General features: G+C 41.7%; 1 protein-coding gene across 8 annotated transcripts in view; it reads left to right on the forward strand.

Annotated features, from left to right (window-relative positions):
- DENND1A (DENN domain containing 1A) overlaps window positions 1-24,836 on the forward strand; it is a 504,435-nt gene that overhangs the window by 318,874 nt on the left and 160,725 nt on the right. For all 8 annotated transcript variants that reach the window (XM_004423432.3, XM_087419123.1, XM_087419121.1 and 5 more), the window contains one exon: window positions 22,523-22,648. In XM_004423432.3, coding sequence (XP_004423489.1) covers window positions 22,523-22,648 — 126 coding nt within the window. The remainder of the gene's footprint in view (window positions 1-22,522; window positions 22,649-24,836) is intronic.

Consider the following 24,836-nt stretch of genomic DNA (forward strand, 5'->3'; position numbering starts at 1 on the left):
AACAAATAGAAAAGTTAGCAAGCCAGTAGACTTACTCACCTATATTGATTATTACATTAAATGTACATGGTCTAAATACTCTAATTAAAAGACATTATTAAATTATATTAAAAAGCAAGATCAAATTGTATGCCGTCTACAAGAATTCCACTTGAAATATAAAGAGTCAGATGTGAAGAGGAAAAGAATGGAAAAGATATACCATGCAAATGCTAATCAAAAGAGAGTTGGTAGGGGAGAAGAGACAAATCTTCCTTATAGAAAAATTCCACATAATTTCCATAGATACTCTCCTTTCTGGGAGAAGGAGCTTAATCTCCACTCAACCCCCATCCCCTACACACACACATACTTGAGTGTGGGCTGGACTTCGTGACTCACGTCCAAAAATAAAGCATGTAAAGGGAAAAAGAATAACTTTGGTGGGGAAATGGCAGGCGCTACCTTAACCAAGTATTCAAGTTCAACATCACCAGTGATGTTGTGTGAATATCATGTAACCCTGATATGATGTGATTAGGAGGATATGTCACCTCTGTGGTATTCCTTCTAAAAACCCTGTCAAATCATGCAGAAACTTCAGATACACTGAAATTGAGGGACATTCTATAGAATAACCTGACCAGTACTTCTCAAAACTGTCAAGGTCGTAAAAAACATAGGAAAGACTGAAGAACTGTCACAGACCAGAGGAGACTAAAGAGACATGAAAAGTAAATGCAGTGTGGAATTCTGTGGATCCTGGGCTAGAAAAAGGACATTAATGGAAAAGCTGGTAAAGTCACAGTACAGTCTAGAGTTTAGTTAATAATAATGTGCCAGTGTTGGTTTCTTAGTTTTGACAAATGTACCATGGTAATACAAGATACATTACGGGAAACTGAAACAAGTGAGGAGTATATGGACATGCTCTATACTATCTTCGTAACTTTTCTGTAAATCTAAAAATATTCTAAAAATATTTCAATTTTTTTTTTTGTGAGGAAGATCAGCCCTGAGCTAACATCCATTGCCAGTCCTCCTCCTTTTGTTTTTCCCCAAAGCCCCAGTAGATAGTTGTATGTCGTAGTTGCACATCCTTCTAGCTACTGTATGTGGGACGTGGCCTCAGCATGGCCGGAGAAGCGATGCGTCAGTGCGCGCCCAGGATCCGAACCCGGGCTGCCAGTAGCGGAGTGCGCGCACTTAACCACTAAGCCACAGGGCCGGCCCTCAATATATTTTTTAAAAAAGGGAATAACACTATTGTGAACAACTTTATACCTATAATTTTGACAAGTTTGGTGAAATGAGCAAATTCCTGGAAATATACAAGTTATAGGAAGTGACTTAAGGAGAGAGAGAAAAATAGCAATATTTCTGTTAAAGAAATTTGGATTTGTAATTAAATTTTCCCAGAAAGAAAACTCCAGGCCCAGATAGCATCACTGATTAATTCTATCATATATTTAAGGAAGAACTAATAGTCTTACACAAACTTTTTCAGAAAACAGAGGGAAAGGATTACCTCCCACCTTATTTTATGAGGTCCGCATTATCCTGACATGAAAAGCAAACAAAGAATTTACAAGAAAAAAGTACTGGCCAATATACCTCATAAACATAGATGTAAAAATCTTTAACAAAATATTAGCAAATTGGATCTAGCAATATATAAAAAGGATAATGCATCAAGAACAAATGAATACAGATTGGCTAACTATTTGAAAATCAATCAATGTAATTTACCATATCAACAGACTGAAAAAGCAAAGCTATATCAAATCATGTGCAAAAAAGTATTTTAGGAAAAATTCAACACCTGTTCATGATAAAAGCTCTTAGCAAACTAGGTATCTTCATTGTGATAAAGAGCATCTAGGAAAAACTTACAGCTAACATCATACTAAATGGTGAAAGACTGAATGCTTTCCCCATGAGAATGAGAACCAGAAAAGGATGTCTGCTCTTCTCATTTCTATTCAGCATTGTACTGGAGGTTCCAATCAATTCACTAAGACAAGGAAAAGAAATAAAAGCCCTAAGAGTTAGAAAGAAGGGAGAAAAATTGGCTTTATTCAGACAACACAGTCATGTATATGGAAAATCCTAAGGAGTCTCATAGATGAATTTAGCAAGGGTGCAGGGTAAGGTCAGTATACAAAAATCAACATATTTCTGTATGCTAGTAATGAGCAATTGGAAAATGAAATTTTTAAAGTACCATTTAAAATAGCATGCAAAACACAAAATACTTAGGAATAAATTTAACAAAATATGTGCAAGATTTATATACTAAAAGCTATAAAACATTTCTCAGAAGAAAATTTAAAAGACCTAAACAAACGGAGAGATATTCCATGTTTTGGATTGGAAGACTCAATATTTTTAAGATGTTAATTTTCCCTAAATTGATCTATAGATTCAGTATAATCCCAACCCAAATTCCAGATGGCTTAAAAAAAAAAAAAAAAAAACTTGACAAGCTTATTCTAAAGTGTATATGAATATGCGAAAGATCTAGAATAGCCAAAACAATGTTGAAAAAGAACAAAGTTGTAGGAATTGTATTACCTACTTTGAAGACTCCCTATAAAATTATAGTAAATGTAGATAGACATATAGTTCAACAGAAGAGAGTAAATAGTTCGGAATTAGACCCACACATAAATGGTCAATTGATTTTTAACAAATATGCCAAAGTAATTCAACAGAGAAAAGATAGTTTTTTTTCAACAAATGCTACTGCAACAACTGGATATCCATATGGGAAAAAATGAATCTTGACTTTTACCTCATGCAAATATTAGCTCAAAATGGATTATAGACCTAAACATAGAAGCAAAAACTATAAAATGAATAGAAGAAGATATAGGGGAAGATCTTCACAAACTTGAGGTGGGCAAAGATTTCTTAGATAAGACACAAAAAGCACACATCATGAGGGGCTGGCCCCATGGCATAGCGGTTAAGTGCACGTGCTCCACTGCTGGCAGCCTGGGTTCAGATCCCGGGCGCGCACCAATGCACTGTTTGTCAGGCCATGCTGTGGCGGCGTCCCATATAAAGTAGAAGAAGATGGGCATGGATGTTACTCAGGGCTAGTCTTCCTCAGCAAAAAAGAGGAGGGTTGGCATGGATGTTAGCTCAGGGCTGATCTTCCTCACAAATAAATAAATAAATAAATAAAATTACTAAAAAAAAAAAAACAAAACACATCATGAAAGAAAAAGTGGTAAATTGAACTTCATAAAAGGTAAAAACTTATCCTCTCCAAAAGACACCATTAAAAAAATGAAGAGGCAAGCCACAGGCTGAGAGAAAATATTCTCAATATCTGTATCTACAAAAGGACTCTTATCGAAAATATGTAAAGAACCGTTAAACTCAATAAGAAGACAGCCCAATTAAAAAGTGGGCAAAAGACTTCAAGAGACACTTAACATAAAAGATAGTCAAATGGCCAATAAGCACATGAAAAGATGTTCCACGAGGGTGCAAATTAATACCACGATGAGGGTGCCACTGTATACCTACTGGTATGGCTAAAATAAAAAGACTGTGCATTTCTTACAAATGTATGTCTTAAACACATGTTTACTGTATGACCAAGCAGTCCCACTCCTAGGTATTCATCCAAGAAAATGAACACTTATGTATACACGAAAACATGTACATGAATGTTTTTATCAGCTTTGTTCATAATTGCCAAAAACTGGAAACAATCCAAATGTTCCTCAGTTGGTGAATGTATAAACAAACAGTGGTATGCCCATAAAAAGGAATACTACTCAGCAATTAAAAGAAACTAACTACTGATCTATCCAACAAAATGGATGAATCTCACGTTATGCTAAGTGAAAGAACCCATTTATATGACATTCTAGAATAGGCAAAACCACAGAGATAAAAATCAGATGGGTGGTTGTCAGGAGCTGGGGGTGATGGTTACATGGCCATATTCATCTTTCAAAATTCATAGCACTAGTCACTAAAAGTGGTAAATTTTACTGTATGTAAATCATACTTCAATAGTCCTGACTTGAAATTTTTTTTGAAGACTGACAATACCAAGTATTGGCAAGGATGTGGAACAGCTGACCTGGAACTCTCATCACTGGTGATGAGAATGTAAAATGGTACAACCATTTGGAAAATAGTTAGGCAGTTTTTTAATAAAGTTAAACATACAGCTACTGTATAGCCTGACAATCCCACTCCTAGATATTTGTCCAAGAGAAATGAAAATATACATCCAGACAGGTTTGTACATGAATGTTTGTGGCAGCTTTATTCATAGTAAACAATACTTGGAAACAGCCCTGATGTCCATTAGCTGGTAGATGGATAAACAATGTTATATCCTTTATTTTTTATTACTGAGTCAGTATTCCGTTGTAACTTACTTGTGATACACGAAACAATATGGATGAATCTTAAATACATTACACTGAGCAAAAGAAGCCAGACACATGAGAATATACTATATAATTTCATTTATATAAAATGCTGGAAGAGAGAAAGCTAGTCTGATAGTGGATAAAAGCAGATCAGTAGTTGCCTTGAGCTGGGATGGAGAAGGCAGGGACTGACTGAAAGGGCACAAGGAACATTTTGGGGTAAAGGAAATGTTGTTTCTTGATTGTGGTGGTAGTTACACAGATGTATACATTTCTCAAAATTCATCGAATTGTACTTTTTAAATGTATGGATTCTATTAGATATAAGTTATGACAATAAAGTTAATTGTAAAAGAGAAGAGGGCTTGGAAATTAATTTTAAAGGGAGGTTCCAATATTGAGTAGCTTTCAGAACAACTCTGCTGATTTTCGCATGATTTATGACCAGAATAAAGGGGTAACTTTGAAGGCAGGGTGGCTCTGGCTTTGTACTAGGTATCTAAAAAAATTTAGTCTTAAATTTTGTAATCTCATCTCAGTTAGCTGTTTCTACCTTTAAAAAAAAAGTGAAGTTGGCAAGGTTAATGCTGTTGTACTTTGCTGGGTTCCGTGAAACTTGCAAATGTATTGTTTTCACTGACAGTATTGTATTGTTGCCTAGCTGTGGATTTTGGAGGAAGAATATGACAAGAATCGTGCATCTTTTATTGATCTAAAGGCCTGTTTACAGACTTCCTGTTTATCTCAAGCCCACATGGATGCTGAGAACAGGAACATAATGTCTCCTCCCTCCACAGCCATTTAACCAAGCACTCTTCATCTGTTTCCCTCCTAAAATTTCAAGAACATCTTTTGTTCCTTCAAGAGTGTTAAGTGTAAGCGGTTTAGCCAATGGGTAGTCTGTGGGGCTTATTTAAAAGCTTGGTGAAAGGGAGCTCAGACTCTTCCAGGCTTTCAGTGATGTGGACATACACACTTTATCACTGGAGAACGAGATTTCCCAGGGCTCAGTCGGGGCCCTTTCTAATATTCTTTGGCCTGAAATTTGCAGGCTTTTCCTTATGCACGTATATATGGAAGCCTTTACCATCTGCTTACTCTCTCCTTTCTTTTACTTCATGCTTTCTAAAGCCTGATTGGTGCTCTTTTAAAACAGGCTTTCTGATATTATAATAGGACATTAAAATATATATTCCCTTTTGACCCAGTAATTCTACATTTGAGGGTTTTTTTTTCAGTAAATACTTCTATATGGAGAAATAGCATTGTTTATGTTAACCAAAACTGGGAACAACCTTAATATCCAAAATTAGGGGGAGTGATTAAGGTAATCTACCCTACTGCTTTTCAATGGAGTATACTCAACAGCCTTTAAAAACGATGGTTATGAAGAATGTGGGCAACACAGGAAAAGCTAAGGATACAATTTAGTGAAAAAAGCAGAATATTACATGATACGATGAAGAAAAACAGCCAGATACACGCAAGTAAAAGATTTTTAAAAGAACTTCCAAATTGCCAACAGTGGTGTCTTACGATAGTAAAGTTATGAGTTAACATTTTTTTCGTCTTATTTTCCAAATTTTCTATGGTATGATTAATTATTAGTTTTATGATGGAAAAATCATCTTTCCTCCTGGCATCTGAAATACTTGAATATCTTGGCTTTGGGCTTTATGGTTTGTATGTCTTCAAGACTATAGTTTCTCTGTCTTCTCCATATTCTTTGGATAAAAAGATCACAAATGATTCAGTGATGCATTTTAAACCACTTAAACTTCTTGTTCTTCCTTGGTGGGATTTTTGAGGCTATCCAAGAGATTTCTAAGCATGTGAAGAGAGAGAAACCACACTGAGCGGTGTTCTGAGAAAGGGGAGAAGGTAAGGGACAAAAGCTACCATTTATGGAGCACTCACAGTGCACCGGGCCCAGGGTAGTCGCCAGTCCTTTTGCATGGCATCCAAGCTTCTTCACAGGCTTGCACTGACGCCAGGCAACCCCTCAGCCTCATCCTCGGTTACTGCGGTATTCATACCTCTTTCCCAGCCACAGGGAGAATGATCCCATCCCCCAGTGCCTCATACTCTTTGACATCTACATGCTTCTTTCCATGCTATTCCCTCTGGTTAGGATACCCTTTCTTTTCTGCCTGGCGAAAACCTATTTGTTCTATTGGGTGCGCCTCAAGTGTCACTTCTGTGATGCTCCCACGGTTTGGCACTCCCTCCTCTGAGTCTCTAGAACATTTTTCCCATACCTCTTTATACCACTTGCTGTATCGTAGTGTTTATGTGCATAACTCTTTCCCCCCCTAAGCATTTGGACTCTACGTGGTTGCAAACACAGCACTAGCACAGTGCATGGCTCATAGGAGCCTTCAGTGAATGTTTGTGGAATCAGTGAATGAATGAATGAATGAGCAAAGTGTGCAGTCTAGCTTGAACACTAGACCTTGGGAAATGCGTTAATTTATTTACTCATTTGTTAGTCAACATTTGACTCTCCACTTTGTACCAGTATCTGGAAAAGCAAAGATCTCTGAAGATCAGAGTCCCTTTTTTGAAGAGAGACAGGAGAAATTCAATGTATGTTACAGCTATAATTTACTGGGTATATTGAGTGCCAAGCATTTGACTCTTTGGCCATGATTACTAAATGCCATTGAGATTTTACTTTACAACCTAAAAATGGCTTTCTTCAAATTGCAAGCACTCACCCATTAGTGAAACCATAAAATCAATTTAGTGGATCACAGCAAGCATTTTTTTAAATAGAGTTGAATGCAAAATATCAGAGTGCATCACACATAATATGGGTAAGAGTCAATTCATGAAACTTTTTAATTAAATGTACATAATATACATATACTGGTTTACAAAGTATAATACATTCATTACTCTGCATCACAGTTAAAAAAGGAAAACCATTGATATAGTGTGACCATTTTAATCATTAAAATTCATACCTTTTAATGTATGAACTACCATTCCACTCTATGGATATATACCATAATATATTTGACCAATCCTATCCTGATAATTTAAAGTTTTGCACTGTTTTAAACAGCAGTGTGATGGACATATTTGTGGCTAAATCTCTATGTCATTTACTTGAGTTCCATGCATTTCCTAGAAGTAGAATTTCTGAATCATGGGTATGTAAAAATTTAAGGCTTTTGATACACACTTTTAAATACCACTACCTCCCCCAAAAGATTTTGCCAGTTTTCACTTTTATCAGTTATGTGAAAGTTAGCACCTACTTATGAAAATTATTTAAAATTCATATGATATTAATTATTTTCATTGAAATTGTATGCGTGTATAGATATCCCAGTCTGTTTTAGGACCAGCAAGTCATTTGGACCCTGTACTTCTCTCCTATGCTATGAAACTGGAAAGGTGGCAGTGGCTTCCTAATTGCATTCCATGCCTTCACTATCTTCTACCGCCAGTCAGTTTTCTAGTGTTTCTAGAATCAAATCTTCCTTGCGCTACCCTTTATATTCTCAGAGCACATGGCACATTCTTCTGTTACAGCACTACTCATGTTAGGGAATTATTTTTGTTTGTGTCCTCTCTTCAAACCCCTCTAGGGTAGGGACTAAAAACTGTTTCTTCTTCACTTTTGTATCTACCCCAGAGTTCAGTATACAGCACGTACTCAATAAATGTTTACTTAATGAATGACAATGTCTTGTTTAATTCTGAGCTCAGGATTGGCTCAAATTACATTAAAATTGGGCTAGACCAGATAGCTGACTATCTTTGGGAGTCCAAAGGCAAAATGGGTTCAGAAGGGCCCAGATTCAAATAAGCAAGAATCTGCTTGCTGCCTCTCCCCTGGGGTACTCCTGCTTAGTTTGCTAGTTGGAAAGAGAGCAGTACCTGCTAGGAGATGGCCTTGCCTTTGTTAGGTCATTGGCCAGAGATTCTCTGTGCCGTATCTTTCCAAAAGCCTAGAACCCTCAGACTCTAGAGATGTTGCTACAGGGCCTCCTTGGAGCTGGAGTACCATCCTACCTTGTGAGTCAACAGTGCATTTGATCCCAGAAACAAAGGATGAGATCTTACAGAGCAGACTTCATGGGCTGTCTAGCCTGAAAAATCTGTCCTTCTGGGAAATGCCTAAACTAATAGTAAACCTTGCAAAAGAACCATTCTTAAAATACCAATAGTAAGAAAAAATACTGACTAGGGAGATGGGCAGGCTTTAATTATAATCAGTATTTTATGTAAATCTTTATATGTTTAGGCCTTGTAGATTTAGTACTGTACTCTTGTGGATTTGATTCTTCTGCCACTGTAAAGCATGTATTGTTAGTATTCTGTAATAGAGTGTTTGTTCATCCAACAGACGTTTCCTATGGAGAGATGTTGGTCCAAAGGGTACGAACTTTCAGTTATAACATGAATAAGTTCTGAGGATCTAATGTAGAGCATGGTGACTATAGTTAATATTGTATTGCATACTTGAAATTTGCTGAGAGAGTAGATCTTAAGTGTTCTCACCACACAGACGAAAAAGGTAACTATGTAAAGTGATGGGTATGTATGTCATTTCGCTTAATTTTGGTAATTATTTCATAATACATACATATATCAAATCATCACATTGTACACTTTGAATATGTACAATTTTATTTGTCAATTATACCTCAATAAAGCCAAAAAAACAAAACAAACAAAAACGCAGGCATTCTCTGAGCACCTACTATGTGCCAGACTTTATGTTGGATATAATGGATGCAGAGATGGTTAAGACATGGACCTTATTCTCAGTGAGGTCACAGGCTGATTTGTAGAAGAGCTAATAGAAGGCTGGGCTGCCAGTCTTGCCCCCCTTCTCCAATCCCAGATCATTCTCTGTTGCTGTAAATGAAGGCATGTTCCAGAACATAAACACCACTCTCCAACTTAAAACCCTTTAATGGCTCCTCATTTTCCTCTGGGTAAAATTCAAGCTCCATAATATGGCCCTTTATAATCCAGTCCCTACCTACGTCTCCTGGCACATCTCTTGCCGCTCTCCTACCCACTCACACTTCATACCAGCACCTTTGTTTCCATCTACAGGAGCCCCCAGACACCAGTGGTTTATTGTCCCAAATGGGGAGATCTATAGCTGGTTCAGGAATGGAGACTATTTATCTAGCCAAAGTTTTCTGGATGTGTGCTCAGTGTCTTGGGCCATAGGAATATGGAGACATGTAAGAAATAGTCGCTGTTCCTGGAAAAGGAGAGAGGAGCATAGGGGAGGCAGGAATGGAATGCATGGAGGCTGGAGGTGTGAATTGAAAGGGTAATGTGTTTGGGCAAGGATTAATAGTTGAGGCCAGCTAGACCGTAGTGGGTGTGGTTGGAAAGGACAAAAGATAAGACCAAAGAAGTGGATGGGAGGGCCCAGATGGGGAATGGCCTTCTGACATAAAATCAAGTTTGGACTTCATGTTTTGGGCAGGGGGGAAATCAGCGAAGATAAGCCAGGGACTGATGTGAAAAGGTCTACGTTACACTGAGGCCCAGACAAAGGGCAGAGTGTTGGATCCAACCTCTTGTTGCTTCTCTGGTTCCTAGAATCTGGCCAAAGCTTCCCCCCACCCCAAATCTACCAATATTGGACCTGAGGTCAGGGGCCAGTTTGCTAAAGAGAATTCTTGTCGGTGTCACCTATTACCAGTATCCAGTCATTCGTCCCTCATATTTTTACGGGATTGTCTGTAGGTCTCTTTTCTGTGTTGAACCACTTCATGACAGTGTGCACTCCACGACTTGTAAATTTCATGCAGGAAGGAAAGGAGCATCGGGATCCAGTGGGCCTTGCCTTGAGTGTGTGTGTGTATGATTTGTCAACTATTGAGTATTTTATGGGAGTTTATGGGACTTCATTAAAGATGCTGGAGCAGGAGCACTGTGGGACATCAGAAGAGACCTCAGCAATAAACCGCAACTCCAAGCTTTGGAATGCAGTAAATGTTTAAGAGACTTCCTTCCTTTCATTACTGAATTTTACTTTACTTTTATACCAGTAAAGAGTTGTGTTTTATTGGTTGAAATTTCTTGATTCCGTTTTCCCTAGGTCTGTTTAAAAGCTACATTTTATCTTTGAGGATGTTTGGCTCGTGGTAGAGGAAGTGCTGCCAGCGAATTCAATTAACTGGCAGAGCTCACAGATATTGTACACGGATTTCTTTTTTTCTTCTTTTTCACAACTGCTACATAAACACAGCTGGGTTTAATATTTGTCGTAACAAAGATTTAACTTGAATCATTTTACTCCGGGTAATTAATGCTTGGAATCTCAGCTACTTTTTTCTTCGTTTGTAATCCTCTGCATTTCTTTGCTGTGGCTATCTAGATAATGAAGTGTGTTCCTCCAGGTCTTTGCCCTGCCTTAAAACTGCTTAATATTTGGCCGTTCCCACTAGAGAGCAGATGCTTTTCTTTGCAAGAATTGAATTTCTGTCAGCTCTTTTATGCATCATGTGTTTGGAACTGTAAGTGGATCAAGTTGTTCATCACAGCAGGGACACTGTGAAACACATCTATTATACACACTTCCCACCCCCCGTTCCTGTTTTTTTTTCTCCTCTGAGGAGGTGGAGATGCCCAGATCCCCTTGGGAGATATCTCACTCTGTGTAGATGTTTCCATGTGATCCACCGTGGATCCGGCCTGGCCACATCCCTAAGCATGGAAATCTATATCCATTCAGCCCAGGGTTGTTGCTGAGACAAATCCTGCTTTTATCTTTGTAAACACCAAGCACTTCATTAACTCCCAGATACACACCGAGTTTGGGTCACTAAGTAAACCCACTAGGCTTAGCATAATGAGTGACATTTCAGTAATTGACGCACTAGAAAATGTTAATTGTGGGCCCATTATTCTTTTTTATCTTAAAATAATGGCTTGGGTAGTTTTGGCTTTGGAGTCAGGCTAGTGTGGAAGAATAGTCACTATCTATTAGGCTCCTACTGTGTGCGGGGCACTGTGCTAGAGGCTTTGAAGATCTTGACATCTAATCTACATAGCAATCCAGAAAAAGAGGTGGTACTTTATCCCTTTATTATAGATGGAGAGAAGAAGTTAAGTAACTTGCCTAAAGGCATCCAGCTAATAGCCAGCAGCTGAGTCAGGATTTGAACTCAGGTCTGTCTGAACCCAGAGTAAATCAACATACTTTTGGGCATTGTACCCTCCTCATGCTCATGGTTTGCTAGACATACATTCGTTGGTTGATCAGTCAATGCGTTGGTTTATTACACGTGTTGATTACATGCTGCCATTGCTCCATTTGAGTTGTCCCATTCCATGTCAGGTCTCAGGCCAGTTGGCTTTTTATCCATCTAAATCTGAACTCCTGAGGTGAATTGGGGTCATTTATTTAGTTTTGCTTTTTCTATCAGAGCTCAATGCAAATACACTCCCACTTCCCCAAGCAACCTGCCATTTTCTTTAAGTTTTCATTTTGCGAATTTCAATCCCTAGATTTAGCTTTGAACCGATGGCTAAAAATTCCAATTCTAAGTAGTTTAGTTTGTCACCATGGCTTGAAAAGCAGGACTCTTGATGATGTTCCTGCTGTAATGTGCTCATCTTTTGGGCCTCAAATAGTGGTGCTGAGGGCAAAAGTGCATTTTGGTGCATTTTTAATAGATATCATTCAATTTTGGGAGTCAATGTGGGACAGTCATATGTCTGACTGAAATACCACAGATCTGTAGAATTAATTATAGTTAGATGGAAAGGTCTATCTAACTGCTCTTGAAGAAAATCATTAGTCTCTTGATAAACATTTTAATTATGATTAACTTTAGGCCTCTTCCAAATACTTTTCGTTAGAGCCAGGCATTAGTGTCCTGGTTCGTTAGAAATAGAGCAACTCCTTTATATTTTTATTGCAGTCCATTTTGTTGTTGAAAGATGTTGACTTTTTTTAAAAAAATTGGTGGAGGATATGTTGTAAAGAACATGTATAACTTTCCTTTTGCAAGTGCATATCTGTTTTTTCAAAGGTAACTTACATTTTTATTTTGCACATTGTGTTTGCAAGAGAATGGTTCTTGGTTTATTCATGTTGACAACTGAAAAGCCTTAGACCTAATTAAAAGAATTTCCACGAGCACCTTTACTGAACCATTTCATTACGCGGCACTGCACAGATTGCATTGTGAAACATGGTGATAGTTTAAATCTGACCTTTAAACCTAAACTGCTAGAAGTATGGGGGAGAAAACCCTTCTTTGAAAATACCCCCGGATACATACATATGTAGGAATACATGCATGCACATATTTGGTTAGAAATAATCTTTTTATTGAGTGACTACCTAATGATATAAATACACATTTACTTTGATTAAAGATTTTATTTATTTTATTTTTTCCCCCCAAAGCCCCAGTGGATAGTTGTATGTCATAGCTGCACATCCTTCCAGTTGCTGTATGCGGGACTCGGCCTCAGGATGAACGGAGAAGTGGTGCCTCGATGCGCACCCGGGATCCGAACCCGGGCCACCAGCATCGCAGCGCGCGCACTTAACCACCAAGCCACAGGGCCGGCCCTAAATACACATTTACTTTGAGCTCAGATCTTGTAGCCTCCTTGGGCAGGATTTTCAGCTGCATTAATTGTGTGTGTGTGTGTGTGTGTGTGTTGTGTGTATTTGTGGGGGGGTGTGTCTGTGTGTGTGGTGTTAAAGCTAAATTGTTTTATAGAGAAAACAAAGACAGTTTCACTTCCTCTGGGCAAAAAAAAGTGTTTGGAGGAAGATGAGTTTTACAAATAGAGAGAAAAATGCCCAAATCTTTGCTACTGTGTGTTTCAGTTTAAAATGCAGAGGTGCTCGGATTAAATGCATGGGAGGGGGCGGGGGTGCACCGATTTGTGCAAGACTCTTGCTGAGCTTTATTTGGCAGATAGGGGAAATGGGCCTTCATTTTTATCTTTAAATTGTCCTTTTTTACTTCAAGAATGTCATCCTATGGACTTGATAGTTTGTTGTTACGATGCTCAACAAAGCCGTTATAGTTTATAGTGAAGTAGCCATTCACATAATGAAAATTGATCCTTCTGTCTGACAAAAACCTGCTTAGAATTGTAATGCTTGCCTCTAACTTTCTGACTTCTACTCAGCCCATGAGATGTCAGGAGAAATGGAGGGAGCAGAGACCTGGGCCCCAAGGGTCGTAGCTAGCTCCAGCTTGGAGCTCCACATAACTAGCACAGTCCCCACTCCCCCATGGAGAACCAGGATCTCTGAGGGGAAAATGGGATGCAGAAGAATCAATTAAAGCCAACTGAGGTCAGGGTACAACTGTGTTCTCAAGAAAGAAACAGAAAAGCAAGGAATGAGAGGAAGCGATAGTGGAGATATTAAGCTGGGGAAAAAATAAACCAGCATCATGGACAAATCTAATTTGCTGGTCTAAGAAATCCTGGCAACAGTGAGAATTAATAGAATAGCCCAGACCTTGGAATAAGACAGACTTGGGCTTGACTTTGGCCTCTGCCCCTTGCTGTACTAGCCATGTGACATGGGGCTGAGGCTCACTTTCCTCATCTGTATAGTGGGGTAACCACGCCTGCCTAGCCCAGTTGTTTTGAAATTTTAATATGGTGCTGAGTATGAAAACACCTGCCATGGCATTTTGTACCTAGTAGGGTGCTTGAGAAATACTAGTTCCTGTTCCCTTCTCTTGATGAATTCCTGGTTTTCCCAGAAACTATTACTGGGAAAGAGAGTGGGGTGGGATTGCCTTTACTTATCAAGACTTTTTGCTTCAAATCGGAGGCAAGAACTAAGGCATAGGTAATGCGCCGTCCATTTTTCATTGCCAGTGTGAAGGTAGCAGAGGGAGCCGATGTGTATGTGCCTCTGACGATGGGAAAACAAGGCAGTAGCCCCATCTGCCCTCTCCAGACCCAGACATTTCCCAGAGAGTCTTATAACAAAGCCTTGAGTTTACTCAGGAAAGGAAGAATCAATTTGCATTACTCCTTAAGGGCCATTTTTTAAAGGGGGTAGGAAAGTGTGATTCTATTGCCCCAGCTGCTGCTGGGTATCTGATTTGTAACAACAACAACAACAAATCTTCTAACTCCAATTCTGCCACTGAGCAGTTAATGCAACTCCTGGGGGGCGGGGAGAAGTGGGGCCCCTGCACAGACTGACTTGAGTCAGACTTTTAGAAGAACTGTATCTCTACTTGAGGTGTTGTGCTAGCACTGACTGTGGTCCCTGCGTTCCTAGACCATTCATTCTAATCCAGACAGTTACTGGATTGTTGCAGTAGATGTTTCTACACATTGTTGCAGAGATGTTTCAAAGCCTAGAAAATGTTTTCACTTGAAAGATTTTATGTGAAAGTATTAACCATCTTCTCCTTTACTATGAACGTTTTCTACCAGGGGCTCTGGAGTCAGACTATTAAGAAAAAGATTCATTCCACAGCACCTCCTATGGGGTCAGCTCTCATTGTCCCAGGCCCCCTGCTCCAAGAAAGGCAGTAATAATACACAATGAGGCCGCCAAGGTAGAGCCGGGAAACAGAACGTGGCCACGCATCACACACGTTGCCGTGTGTCTCTAAAAGAGAGGTAGAGTGAGCGTATAAACGGGGGAACCTAGGTTTAGTCTGAAGGGGTCAGACTGAGGAAGTGATATTTGAGCTGAGATTGGAAGGATGAGTAGTAATTGATCTAGGGCGCTGTGTCGTCCAGTGTGGTAGCCACTATCTACATGTGGCTATTTAAATTGATTAAAATGAAATAAAATAAAAAATTCAGTTCCTCAGTCACAATAGCCATATTTCGAGTGCTCAATTGCAGCCACCACATTGGACAATACAGATGATAGATGATTTGTGGAGAGTCCTATTGGACAGTGCTGAATTCTAGGCAAGAGGGTGATGGTGGTGAGAGGGCTCCAGACAGAGAAATTAGCCCATCAGACGTCTTGGGGTGTGAGGGAGACCAGTGCGACTGGAGCCCTGAGGGTGTGGCTGACGCCATGGAGGGGATGCAGGAGCCTCCCCTGTGAAAGAGGCTGTGGCCACATCTCTCAGGGCCTTGCAGGTCGGGATAGGACTTTAGTCTTTATCCTCACAGCAATGGGGAGGCTGCTGAAAGATCGCAAGGTGCCAGCACTGATGGAAAGAGGTGGATAGGAATGTCTTAGAGGTGGATAGGTGAACATTATGCCATACTTATCCTCCCCTCCCCCTGCAAGTTGCAACCAAGTGATAAAGAAATAAACCTGTACTTGTTGAGTGCTGATGTGAATTGCAAGGGTTATTTTCATTCTAGTGGGGAGGAAGATATGTAAACTGCTGATTATATAAAAGACTAAATAATAGCTTGATGATGTATAAAATACAAGAGCCCCTTTTGAAGTAGTAGTAAGCTCACTTGTGGCTGGGCTGGGGGAGCTTGACTGCAAGCCCTCGAGAGCTGGGCCTTGCTCATATGCAGCTCTGGTCCCAGCGCATCTCCAGCATGGGGCCTGTGAAGATCAGGCATCAAGCAAAGGAACAACCTACTGTGCCCTGAGAAAGCTGTCTGTTCTGACACAGGCATCACGGCAAGGCAGAAGCGTTTTATTCTCTCTTTCTTTTTTTTTTTTTTTGTGAGGAAGATCAGCCCTGAGCTAACATCCATGCCAATCCTCCTCTTTTTTTTTTTTTTACCTTTTTCTCCCCAAAGCCCCAGTAGATAGTTGTATGTCATGGTTGCACATCCTTCTAGTTGCTGTATGTGGGACGATGCCTCAGCGTGGCCGGACAAGTGGTGCGTCGGTGCGCGCCCAGGATCTGAACCCGGGCCACCAGTAAGGGAGCGCACACACCTAACCGCTAAGCCATGGGGCCGGCCCCGAGGTGTTCTATTCTAATGGAAGAGTTTTGTTAGCGAGTGGGATAAAGTGTATCCCAGGCTTGGGGATGGTTTTGCAGCCTGTGAAATTGAGTAGAAGACAGTGTTGAAAATGGAGCTTGAGCCAAGCCCACGGAAGGCCTTGAACATTGTGCTGAAGAATTTGGACATTATTATGTTAGCACTATGGAGCTGCTGAAATTTTAGAGGAAGAGAGTGATATGATTCAACCTCTTGTTTTAGAAAGATTATTCAATGCAAAGGATGGATTAGACCTGGAGGAAAATAGAGTAAGGCCCACCAGTTGAAAGACTGTTGCAGTGGTCCAGGTAAAGGATGAAACCTGAACTAATAACAAAACAGAAAGCCGGGCAGTCCACTGCATCCATTATCCCTTTTACATCCATTATATTTTGTGTGTGTGAGGAAGATCGGCCCTGAGCTAACATCCATTGCCAATCCTCCTCTTTTTGCTGAGGAAGACTGGCCCTGGGCTAACATCCATGCCCATCTTCCTCCACTTTATATGAGATGCCGCCACAGCATGGCTTGACGAGCAGTGCGTCAGTCCGCGCCCGGGATCTGAACCTGCGAACCCCAGGCCACCGAAGCGGAATGCACAAACTTAACCACTGTGCCACCAGGCCAGCCCCCACATCCATTATATTTTAATCCTCACTATGTATGCATGTTACAGATACCTCACTTTACAGCAAAGGAAACTGAAGCTCAGAAAAGTTAAGACAGTAGAGAAGCCAGGTTTCCACTCTTAGGCTTAGGCTTATGTGCTTCAGGCTCTACACTTCACTGCCTGAGAAGTGGTGGGGGTAGAGGAGCAGTTGAAGCCAAGAGACCCGAGAGGTAGAGCCTGCAGTGACCAGGTAAAACAGGAACCGGGGGTGGGGTGGGGGTGGGGAGTACTGCGTTTGTTATTGGACATGTGTTCGCAGTGTGGTGTAAGCCTGGTCTAGTTGTCCACTTTAACTCACTCAGCGTCCAGAGGTTCATTTTCCTTGCAATTTTGGTTGCATCTTAGTGATGACCTTCTGCAGAAGGGGAATGGATGAGTATCAATTTCTCCCCCAATCCTTCCCCACCAAGACCAGTTTCTTCAAATGCTCGATCACTGGAGAATGGGATCCTGGACTTTCTTCCAAGCAGAGAGACTCAGCCACTGGAAATGCCTTTCAAGATGTAGAAACACTCACTTGTCTGTCCTTTCATTCAGCAGAAAGTGCTGAATGACTACACTGGGCCACGCACTGCTGGACCTTCTGGGAAGTCACAGTCCAGCAGGAAAGATGGTAGACACTGCAACTTGCTGAAGAATCACCTGTGCAGTCCAAGGGGGCCCAGACAGGGCATCATTAACCCTATCTTAGGGGTCAGGGAAGGCTTCACACGTGAGGGGACATCCGGATTCCCTCTTTCCCTTAACCCAAGGCAATGTTTAATTTGACTATTAAAAAAAATACCTCATTTAAATTCTTTACTATGAAAGTAACATGCTTTTTTATAAAAGATAATCAAAACAATCAAAGTACATAAAATAAAAAGTGAAAGCATCCCTGCGTGGTTAAAGCTTGATACGTGGCATTTTAGATGTTTTTGTATGTCTTTGTATGTATATAATTTTTAAAATGATTCATGCTGTACATGTTGCTCTACAACTTGAGTGTTTTGCCCCCGTTGGGCAATATTTTGTGGACATCTTTTAATGTCAGTTCATAGAGTACTGCCATATTCTTTTTAGCAGCTATGCAATAATTCATTATAAGGATGTACTGTAGTATAATTTACTTAATAGGCCTCCATTTATGGGCACTTGGATGGTCTTTCAAAGGGTGAGTAGATGTTCACAAGCAGGAGAGGAAGGGACAGCTCTGTCTGAGTTGTCAGCATGTGTATGGGCTGGGCAGTAGTATATGCTTCTAGATAGCAATTCAGTATCAGTCGGGTATGACACATTAAGTGGGGCCAAGGAAAGCGAGACCAATTGAGGAAAGCCTCATAGATTGCTCTGAGGAGTTGGGATTTTTTTTTTCTGCAGGTGGTGATGGCCAAGGGTGGGGCATTAAAGGATTTTGATGGAGAGAGGCGCATCTAGGAATCGATGCCATCAAGCTGGGCCAGAGAGGCTGGATGGAGCTGAAGAGTGCAGGGCCAAGGTCATGGACACTGAGAGGAGAGGGCAGATCCAGAACATATTGGGGTGGTGTTGACAAGACGTGGAGAATGGCTGTGGGAAGGGAGGAAGACGTATGGGATCTGACATCCGAATCTGGCCCAGCAGGCTGGTTGGCTGATGCTGCAGTAACCAAGATGGGGCAGAGCAGAAGGAGGGGAGCTCTAGAGAGAAGCTGATGAATTCAGTTTTAGACTCTCTTCCCTTTGTTTTCTGTCTGCCTCCTGTGATAGCTGTTTAAAAAAGGAAGCTCTCCTCATCGACATTTCCGTCACTCCCAAATTATGCCTGATGAACCCCGATGTTAATGATCTGACCAGCACCCCCAGGAGTAATAAGGGCAAGTTCAGTTTTAGATGTATGACTGTGGGTTATTCAGCCTTAGATTTTCTTCTCTCACTTTTATTTAAAGGACAAATGCTATCACCAGCTACCAGATGTGCACATACTTGAAGTTTCAAAGTTTGAAGTGCTGACAAAAGCTTCTCCGTGTTGCAGGGTGAGGAGAGGTCTTCAGAAGTCTTGGCCTAAGTGATCACAGGGGCACCAAGAGCCCAGGACCACTTGGCTGGTTTCAGACCAGCTGGGGTGGGCAGGAAGGCACACACTCGTATTTGCTCAGTTACAATCAGCAACTACCTCTTTGTGTAAAATGGTAATGAGGCCATTAGCAAAGGCTCACCTGAAGTGCAGCGTGGTGAATCCAAGGTAATTAAACACCTCCCGAATGAAAGGGAAAGGCCAGGGCAGGTTAAGTGAGGAATAATCTGCCGCACAGGTGGCCCAAGGCGTTTGAGGAGCCAGAAGAACGACAGTGGCTGGCACCATTTCAAATGATAGAGGTGTCATCCTAGTCCCTGGGAGGGGCAGGATTTTTATTATTTGGGTGGTGGGGAGTGGGCAATATTTTTAACATTTTAATAAAGTATGTTTCTTTTTCATATTGCTGTTTCAAGCTGAAAGTCCATGGCAGAGTCTGTCCCGGTGCCAAGTGGGCACTGCTCCTTGTGAGCTCCCGCCATTGTGGTGCTGTGGCTCATGCATCCCAGAAGAGAGAGGTCACAATAACCAGATATTGACACCCAGGTGTTGACAGACTCCAAACTGCTTCTGGAGGAAAATTGTTTTCTTTTTCCCACCTCTGAGCAGAGATAGGGTGGCCACCCCCTCAAGGCCTGTTCTCATCACTTCTGACTCTTCAGAGAGGACGTCAGCCCCACCTTCACTCAGTTCACGCCCCTTCAGCAACAGCACAGGATTTTTCCCGTCTGCTCAGTAAACACTTATTTACGGCTTACTGTTTGCTCCGTGAGTTCACGTGTCCCTTCAGCTTATCTTTGTCCTATAAGATCTTGCAACAGAGGATTTTTGCCATTCAGTTTCTTGCCTCAAAATCTCTGCGGTCTCCACACAAAAGTTTGTACATGAATGTTCATAGAAGCTTTATTCATAATAGCCATAAAGTGGAAACACTCAGATGCCCATCAACTGATGAGTAGATAAAATAGGATATATCCATACAATGGAATATTATTCAGTCATGAAAAAGAAAAGAGTGTTCTGATAAGTGCTTCAACGTGGATGAATCTTGTTCATAACGAACATTATGCTAAGTGAAAGAAGCCAGTGACAAAAGACCACATATTGTATGATTCCATTTATATGAAATGTCCGGATCAGACAAATCCATAGAGACAGAAACTGGATTAATGGTTACTTGGACTGGGGTGAGGGAGGAGGGGAGGAGAATTGGTGGGGAATAAGAACTGACTGCCAGTAAGATGAGGTTTCTTTTTAGGGTGATGAAAATGTTCTGGAATTAGACAGTTGTACAACCCTGTCACATACTAAAAACCACTGAACTATACCCTTTAATTGATTGAGTTTTGTAATTATGTAAAATGTATTTTAGTAAGCTATAAAAAAGTCCCATATCAGAAGCTTAGTAATAAAAAATAATGCCATGGCGCATTTCTGAAGTGTATGTAGTCCATCCCAGATCAGTGAATCTTGATCTATTTTAGGTGCACAGGCACCGTTAAGAATCTGGGGAAAGCTGTGGAGCCTGCGCCCAGAAAAGCAGTCATCACTCATTCATATTAAAAATTTGTAGGTGATTTGTGGGCCACTTGAATCTAATTTTCTATTTTATCCTTAAATTTTATCCTTAAATAATGTCAGGCCATTAGATAGTCCTGTATGTAAGCCCCTTACAGATTCCAGAAAAGTGCCCTTGATGTGTCACCTGCATGCTTGAAAACAGTCATTAGCTTTACATTTCTCTCAAGATGAAGGAAAAAATTCCTTAGTGTACTCACATCTCTTCTGATCCCTGCCTTTCTCTCTAGCTTCATTTTAAGCCATATTGCCCTCATTCTCTCCACTTGAAGCCACAGTTATTTCTGTTCTCTGAACTCCTTCTCACCACAGGGTCTTTGCAAATGCTGTTCCCTGTGCTTGGTACACTGTTCCCTCCCCTCCTTGCCGAGTTGACTACTACAACTCATCCTTCAGGTCTCAGTCCAAGCCCGTTTCCCTCCAGGAAGGCTTCCTTGACCTCCTTGGAGAGCTTGATTACAGGCTCCTCACGGTAGCAGCGTCACAGTATGGGTATTTTCCTCACTAGAATGTAAGCCTAATGAGAGCAGGGCTCATGTCTGGTTTTGCTCACACTGTATCCTCAACACCTAACATATTCCCTGGCACTCAGGAAATAATATTTGTTGAATAAATGAATGATTTGAGACCAGCACACTGCACAATTTCAGGGGCACCTTTCACATGGAACACAGCATGAAGGAAATGCCCAGAAGTTGTGCAGTATGGCATCCTGAGATGAATGAAGGGCATATTAGAAACAGACTAGGAAGCTTGATATTGCCTCTGATGTTGAAGGCAGCAGCCATCGTATCATAGTCATTCCTACATTGAGGACTCATAGGAAAAATCTCATTTAGTTCTCACTTTAAGGAAAATCTGTTTTCATTTGTGCAGCTGGTTTGTTTGTAATGCACAGACTCAAGGAATCTCATAATTTCTCATTTCCCTTTTTGCTTTGACCACTAGGAGGCTCATAAGTCAAATTTACAGTCCATTTCTTGCCACTGTGTAAGACCTTATGGCTTACCTTTATTTATTTATTTTTTTTGTGAGGAAGATCAGCCCTGAGCTAACATCCATGCTAATCCTCCTCTTTTTGCTGAGGAAGACTGGCTCTGAGCTAACATCTATTGCCAATCCTTCTCCTTTTTTTTCCCCCCCAAAGCCCCAGTAGATAGTTGTATGTCATAGTTGCACATCCTGCTAGTTGCTGTATGTGGGACGTGGCCTCAGCATGGCGGGAGAAGCGGTGCGTCAGTGTGCACCCGGGATCCAAACCTGGGCCGCCAGTAGCAGAGCGCGTGCACTTAACTGCTAAGCCACGGGGCCGGCCCCTGGCTTACCTTTATATGCTAAATCTATTCCTGACTGCTTCTTTGTCCATTGCCATGGCTTTCTTGTCTATTTTGTCTTAACCTGTTGAGTGTGTATCTATGAGCTGCCACTATTCTAGAGTATGAGATGTGAAGTATATAACAATATATATTATATGTTATAAATAAGCCATTTTTAACATTTGTAAGTAATTTGAAGAGGGAATGGAATAGGAACTGAAAATCTTTGTGTAGTCTCAGCTCAGATTACAAGACTTCGATTCATATTCCAACTTGGCCACTTCTTAGGTTTGTTCCCAGGCGTGTAATCTAACCTCTCAGAGACTGTTTCACCCTTGTAATCCCTTCCTCACGGGATTATCGAAAGAATTAAATTAGAAAATTTATGTGAAAGCACTCACCTGGCACATTGTAACTGCCTAGAAAGTGGTTTTGGTGTTGTTTTTATTAGATATGCTCTAATAGGGACAACATTTATTTAAATTTCAAAAACCTGCCCTAATACTGGCTGCATGTTTGTTCTCCCAGCAGCTAAGGTATCAAATCATTCCGCCTCCCAGGGGTTTCTAGAGCTCTGTATGTATCGAGCTTGCCAGCCGTCCTCCTCCGACCCTGCCCTCAGCCTATGTCTCCTTTCTCTCCGTCACCAGATCTCTTCACTGAAGAACAGACTGAAGAAGGTGTCCACGACTACCGGTGATGGTGTGGCCAGAGCCTTCCTCAAGGCCCAGGCCGCTTTCTTTGGCAGCTACCGAAATGCTCTGAAAATTGAGCCGGTGAGTAGCTTCTTGGCATGTTACGAATCCGTGTTTGGTCAAGGCTAAGAAATGTACCTCAGGAGCCACAACAAACCCACGATTCATCTGGTTGTTGGATTCACCTAGAGGAGGTTGTGGGGGGCGGGGGGGGGGCCCTTGCCTTACCTCTCAGCACAAGGAAGCTGTGCTGCCATGCGTGAAGCACTCACTGCTCCTGTGAATGTTAAGACCCAGCCCCTCCCTGGACAGTAACACTGACTGTGTGCTAATACAGTGCCTGGCCCTTCACACACACCTGCTCTCTCTGAGGAGTCGCGGTAAGCCTGTGAGGTAGTGATGATCATCTCCACTTTACAAATGGGGAAACTGAGGCTCAGAGAGGAGACATGACTTGCTAAGCAGTGGAGGAGCTAGATGGTCCCAAAGCCTAGGATTTCCCACCATGCCTCACTGCCCTTATCCCATAAAGAGACCTCTTCCCCACACTTGAGAAAGCAAAGCACCCTGGGGATTCGCTTCTTAGAGGCTCCCAGAGTGGTCTTGGTGTAAATGACTACAGAGTACACTGAGAACGGGGAAATAACGTTGTCCGCCTCCATGGCCCTTCAGCCTTTCTGAGCCTCAGTTGCCCCATGTGTGTCCCCTGCTTGCCCGTTGAGGTGATTAGTTGTTGTGAGGATATGAAGACATCAGGTCTGTCCTAAAACCAAGAAGGTTTTCAATGCGATGCTTTCATCTGATGCCTTTCTACTCAGCCTACTCTTCGCCTCTCAGCTAGAAGAGTGGAGAAACTGGCCTGGGGACCTGGGCCTCTCTGTACAGGAGAGAACGTTGGAGGGGAACCTTGCTGACAGCCCTTTTCTCTCAGGAGCACAGAACTCTCTGGATCCTGAGCAGGCTGGCGATGGCAGCCACACCCAGCCTAGTCAGAGTAGAGAGCCAGGGACCAGCAAAGGTCACACTGCCTATGGGCCAGGAGTGTTTGTTTCTGTTTTTGTTTTAGCCCACAGCATTTTATTAGATTAAATGACAAAAGATGAGTGGATGTCAGGCAATGCATTTCATGTGCAGACTCTGACAGTGAATCTTAGTCACACTTCCTCATAAGCCACCCTTGTGTATTGTTAAGTATTTTCTTACCGCTATGACTCCATCATGTATCTAAGGGAAACACAGGGTAACAGCAAACACCTTGTTTTCCTTCCACCCAGGGCATATTCTCCGTGAAGTGCCGGGGCAGTGGGTGCTCGGGGAGCAGCAACCCGGTGCCACCATCCTCCTTATTCCTTGTCTTCCATCCGGCACTTAGGCCTGGCTTTCTAGGCTGCCTCAGCTTCGGGCGATGTCATGGTCACATAACAGAAGGGACGTACTCTCTTTTTACTTCCTAAGAAATACTTCCTTCAGGTCCTCTGAAGCCCTTCAGCTTAGAACACGAATGTTTTGTTTGGGCGGACAAAACACCCCCATGTCCTGCTTGTCTCCAAGTGAGGCAGCTCTGATTCTTTGTCATGACGTTGGGCCCAGCCAAACCAGTCAGGTTCAGTGCTGTTTTAAGAGCTGGCATAATTCAAGGAAAATACTGGTGTCTTCCCACCTCTAAAATGGGAATAGGACAACTGGCCTAGACCTTTCCTTGGCTTGCCAAGAACCGACAGACATGAGGGATTTCTGCTCTTAACAATGATCTCATTGTTGTCGTGTATATGTCCAGATCCCAGAGGCTATGAATCTTGGCACGTGTTGCTGAGTATGTGATCTGGGCACGAGTTGCACCTCCAGAGATGTTTATGGTTGTACTTGCGCTGAAACGCCCTGGATTTAAGGCCAGAAGCCCTGGAGTTTAAAGTCGGGCCCTGCTTCTAAGCCATATGACCTTGAGCAAACCACTTAATCTCTTTAAACTTCAGTTCCTTCACCTGTGAGATGAGGCTAAGAATACCTACCGTTCTATATCTCCACATGGTTATAAGGATCAAATGAGCCATAAAACATTTCATAGAAGAGGTGAAACTTGACCTGGGTCTGATGGGTAAGGTTTGGAAAAAGAAAGACAGAAGTATCCCTTCCTGTAGTGGGTGTGGGGTTAATTGAGTGAGCAAAGGCTTGGAAATAGGACCCCTCATGGCCACTTTGTCTGGAGTCATGGGTTTGGGTGGGGAGATGGGGCTGCAGGAGAAGTTGGAGCCAGATTTGAGAGATCCTT

This window comes from Ceratotherium simum, chromosome 29 (genome assembly GCF_057802395.1).
Source record: "Ceratotherium simum simum isolate JZ-2026a chromosome 29, ASM5780239v1, whole genome shotgun sequence".
In the NCBI taxonomy this organism is placed as follows: domain Eukaryota; kingdom Metazoa; phylum Chordata; class Mammalia; order Perissodactyla; family Rhinocerotidae; genus Ceratotherium; species Ceratotherium simum.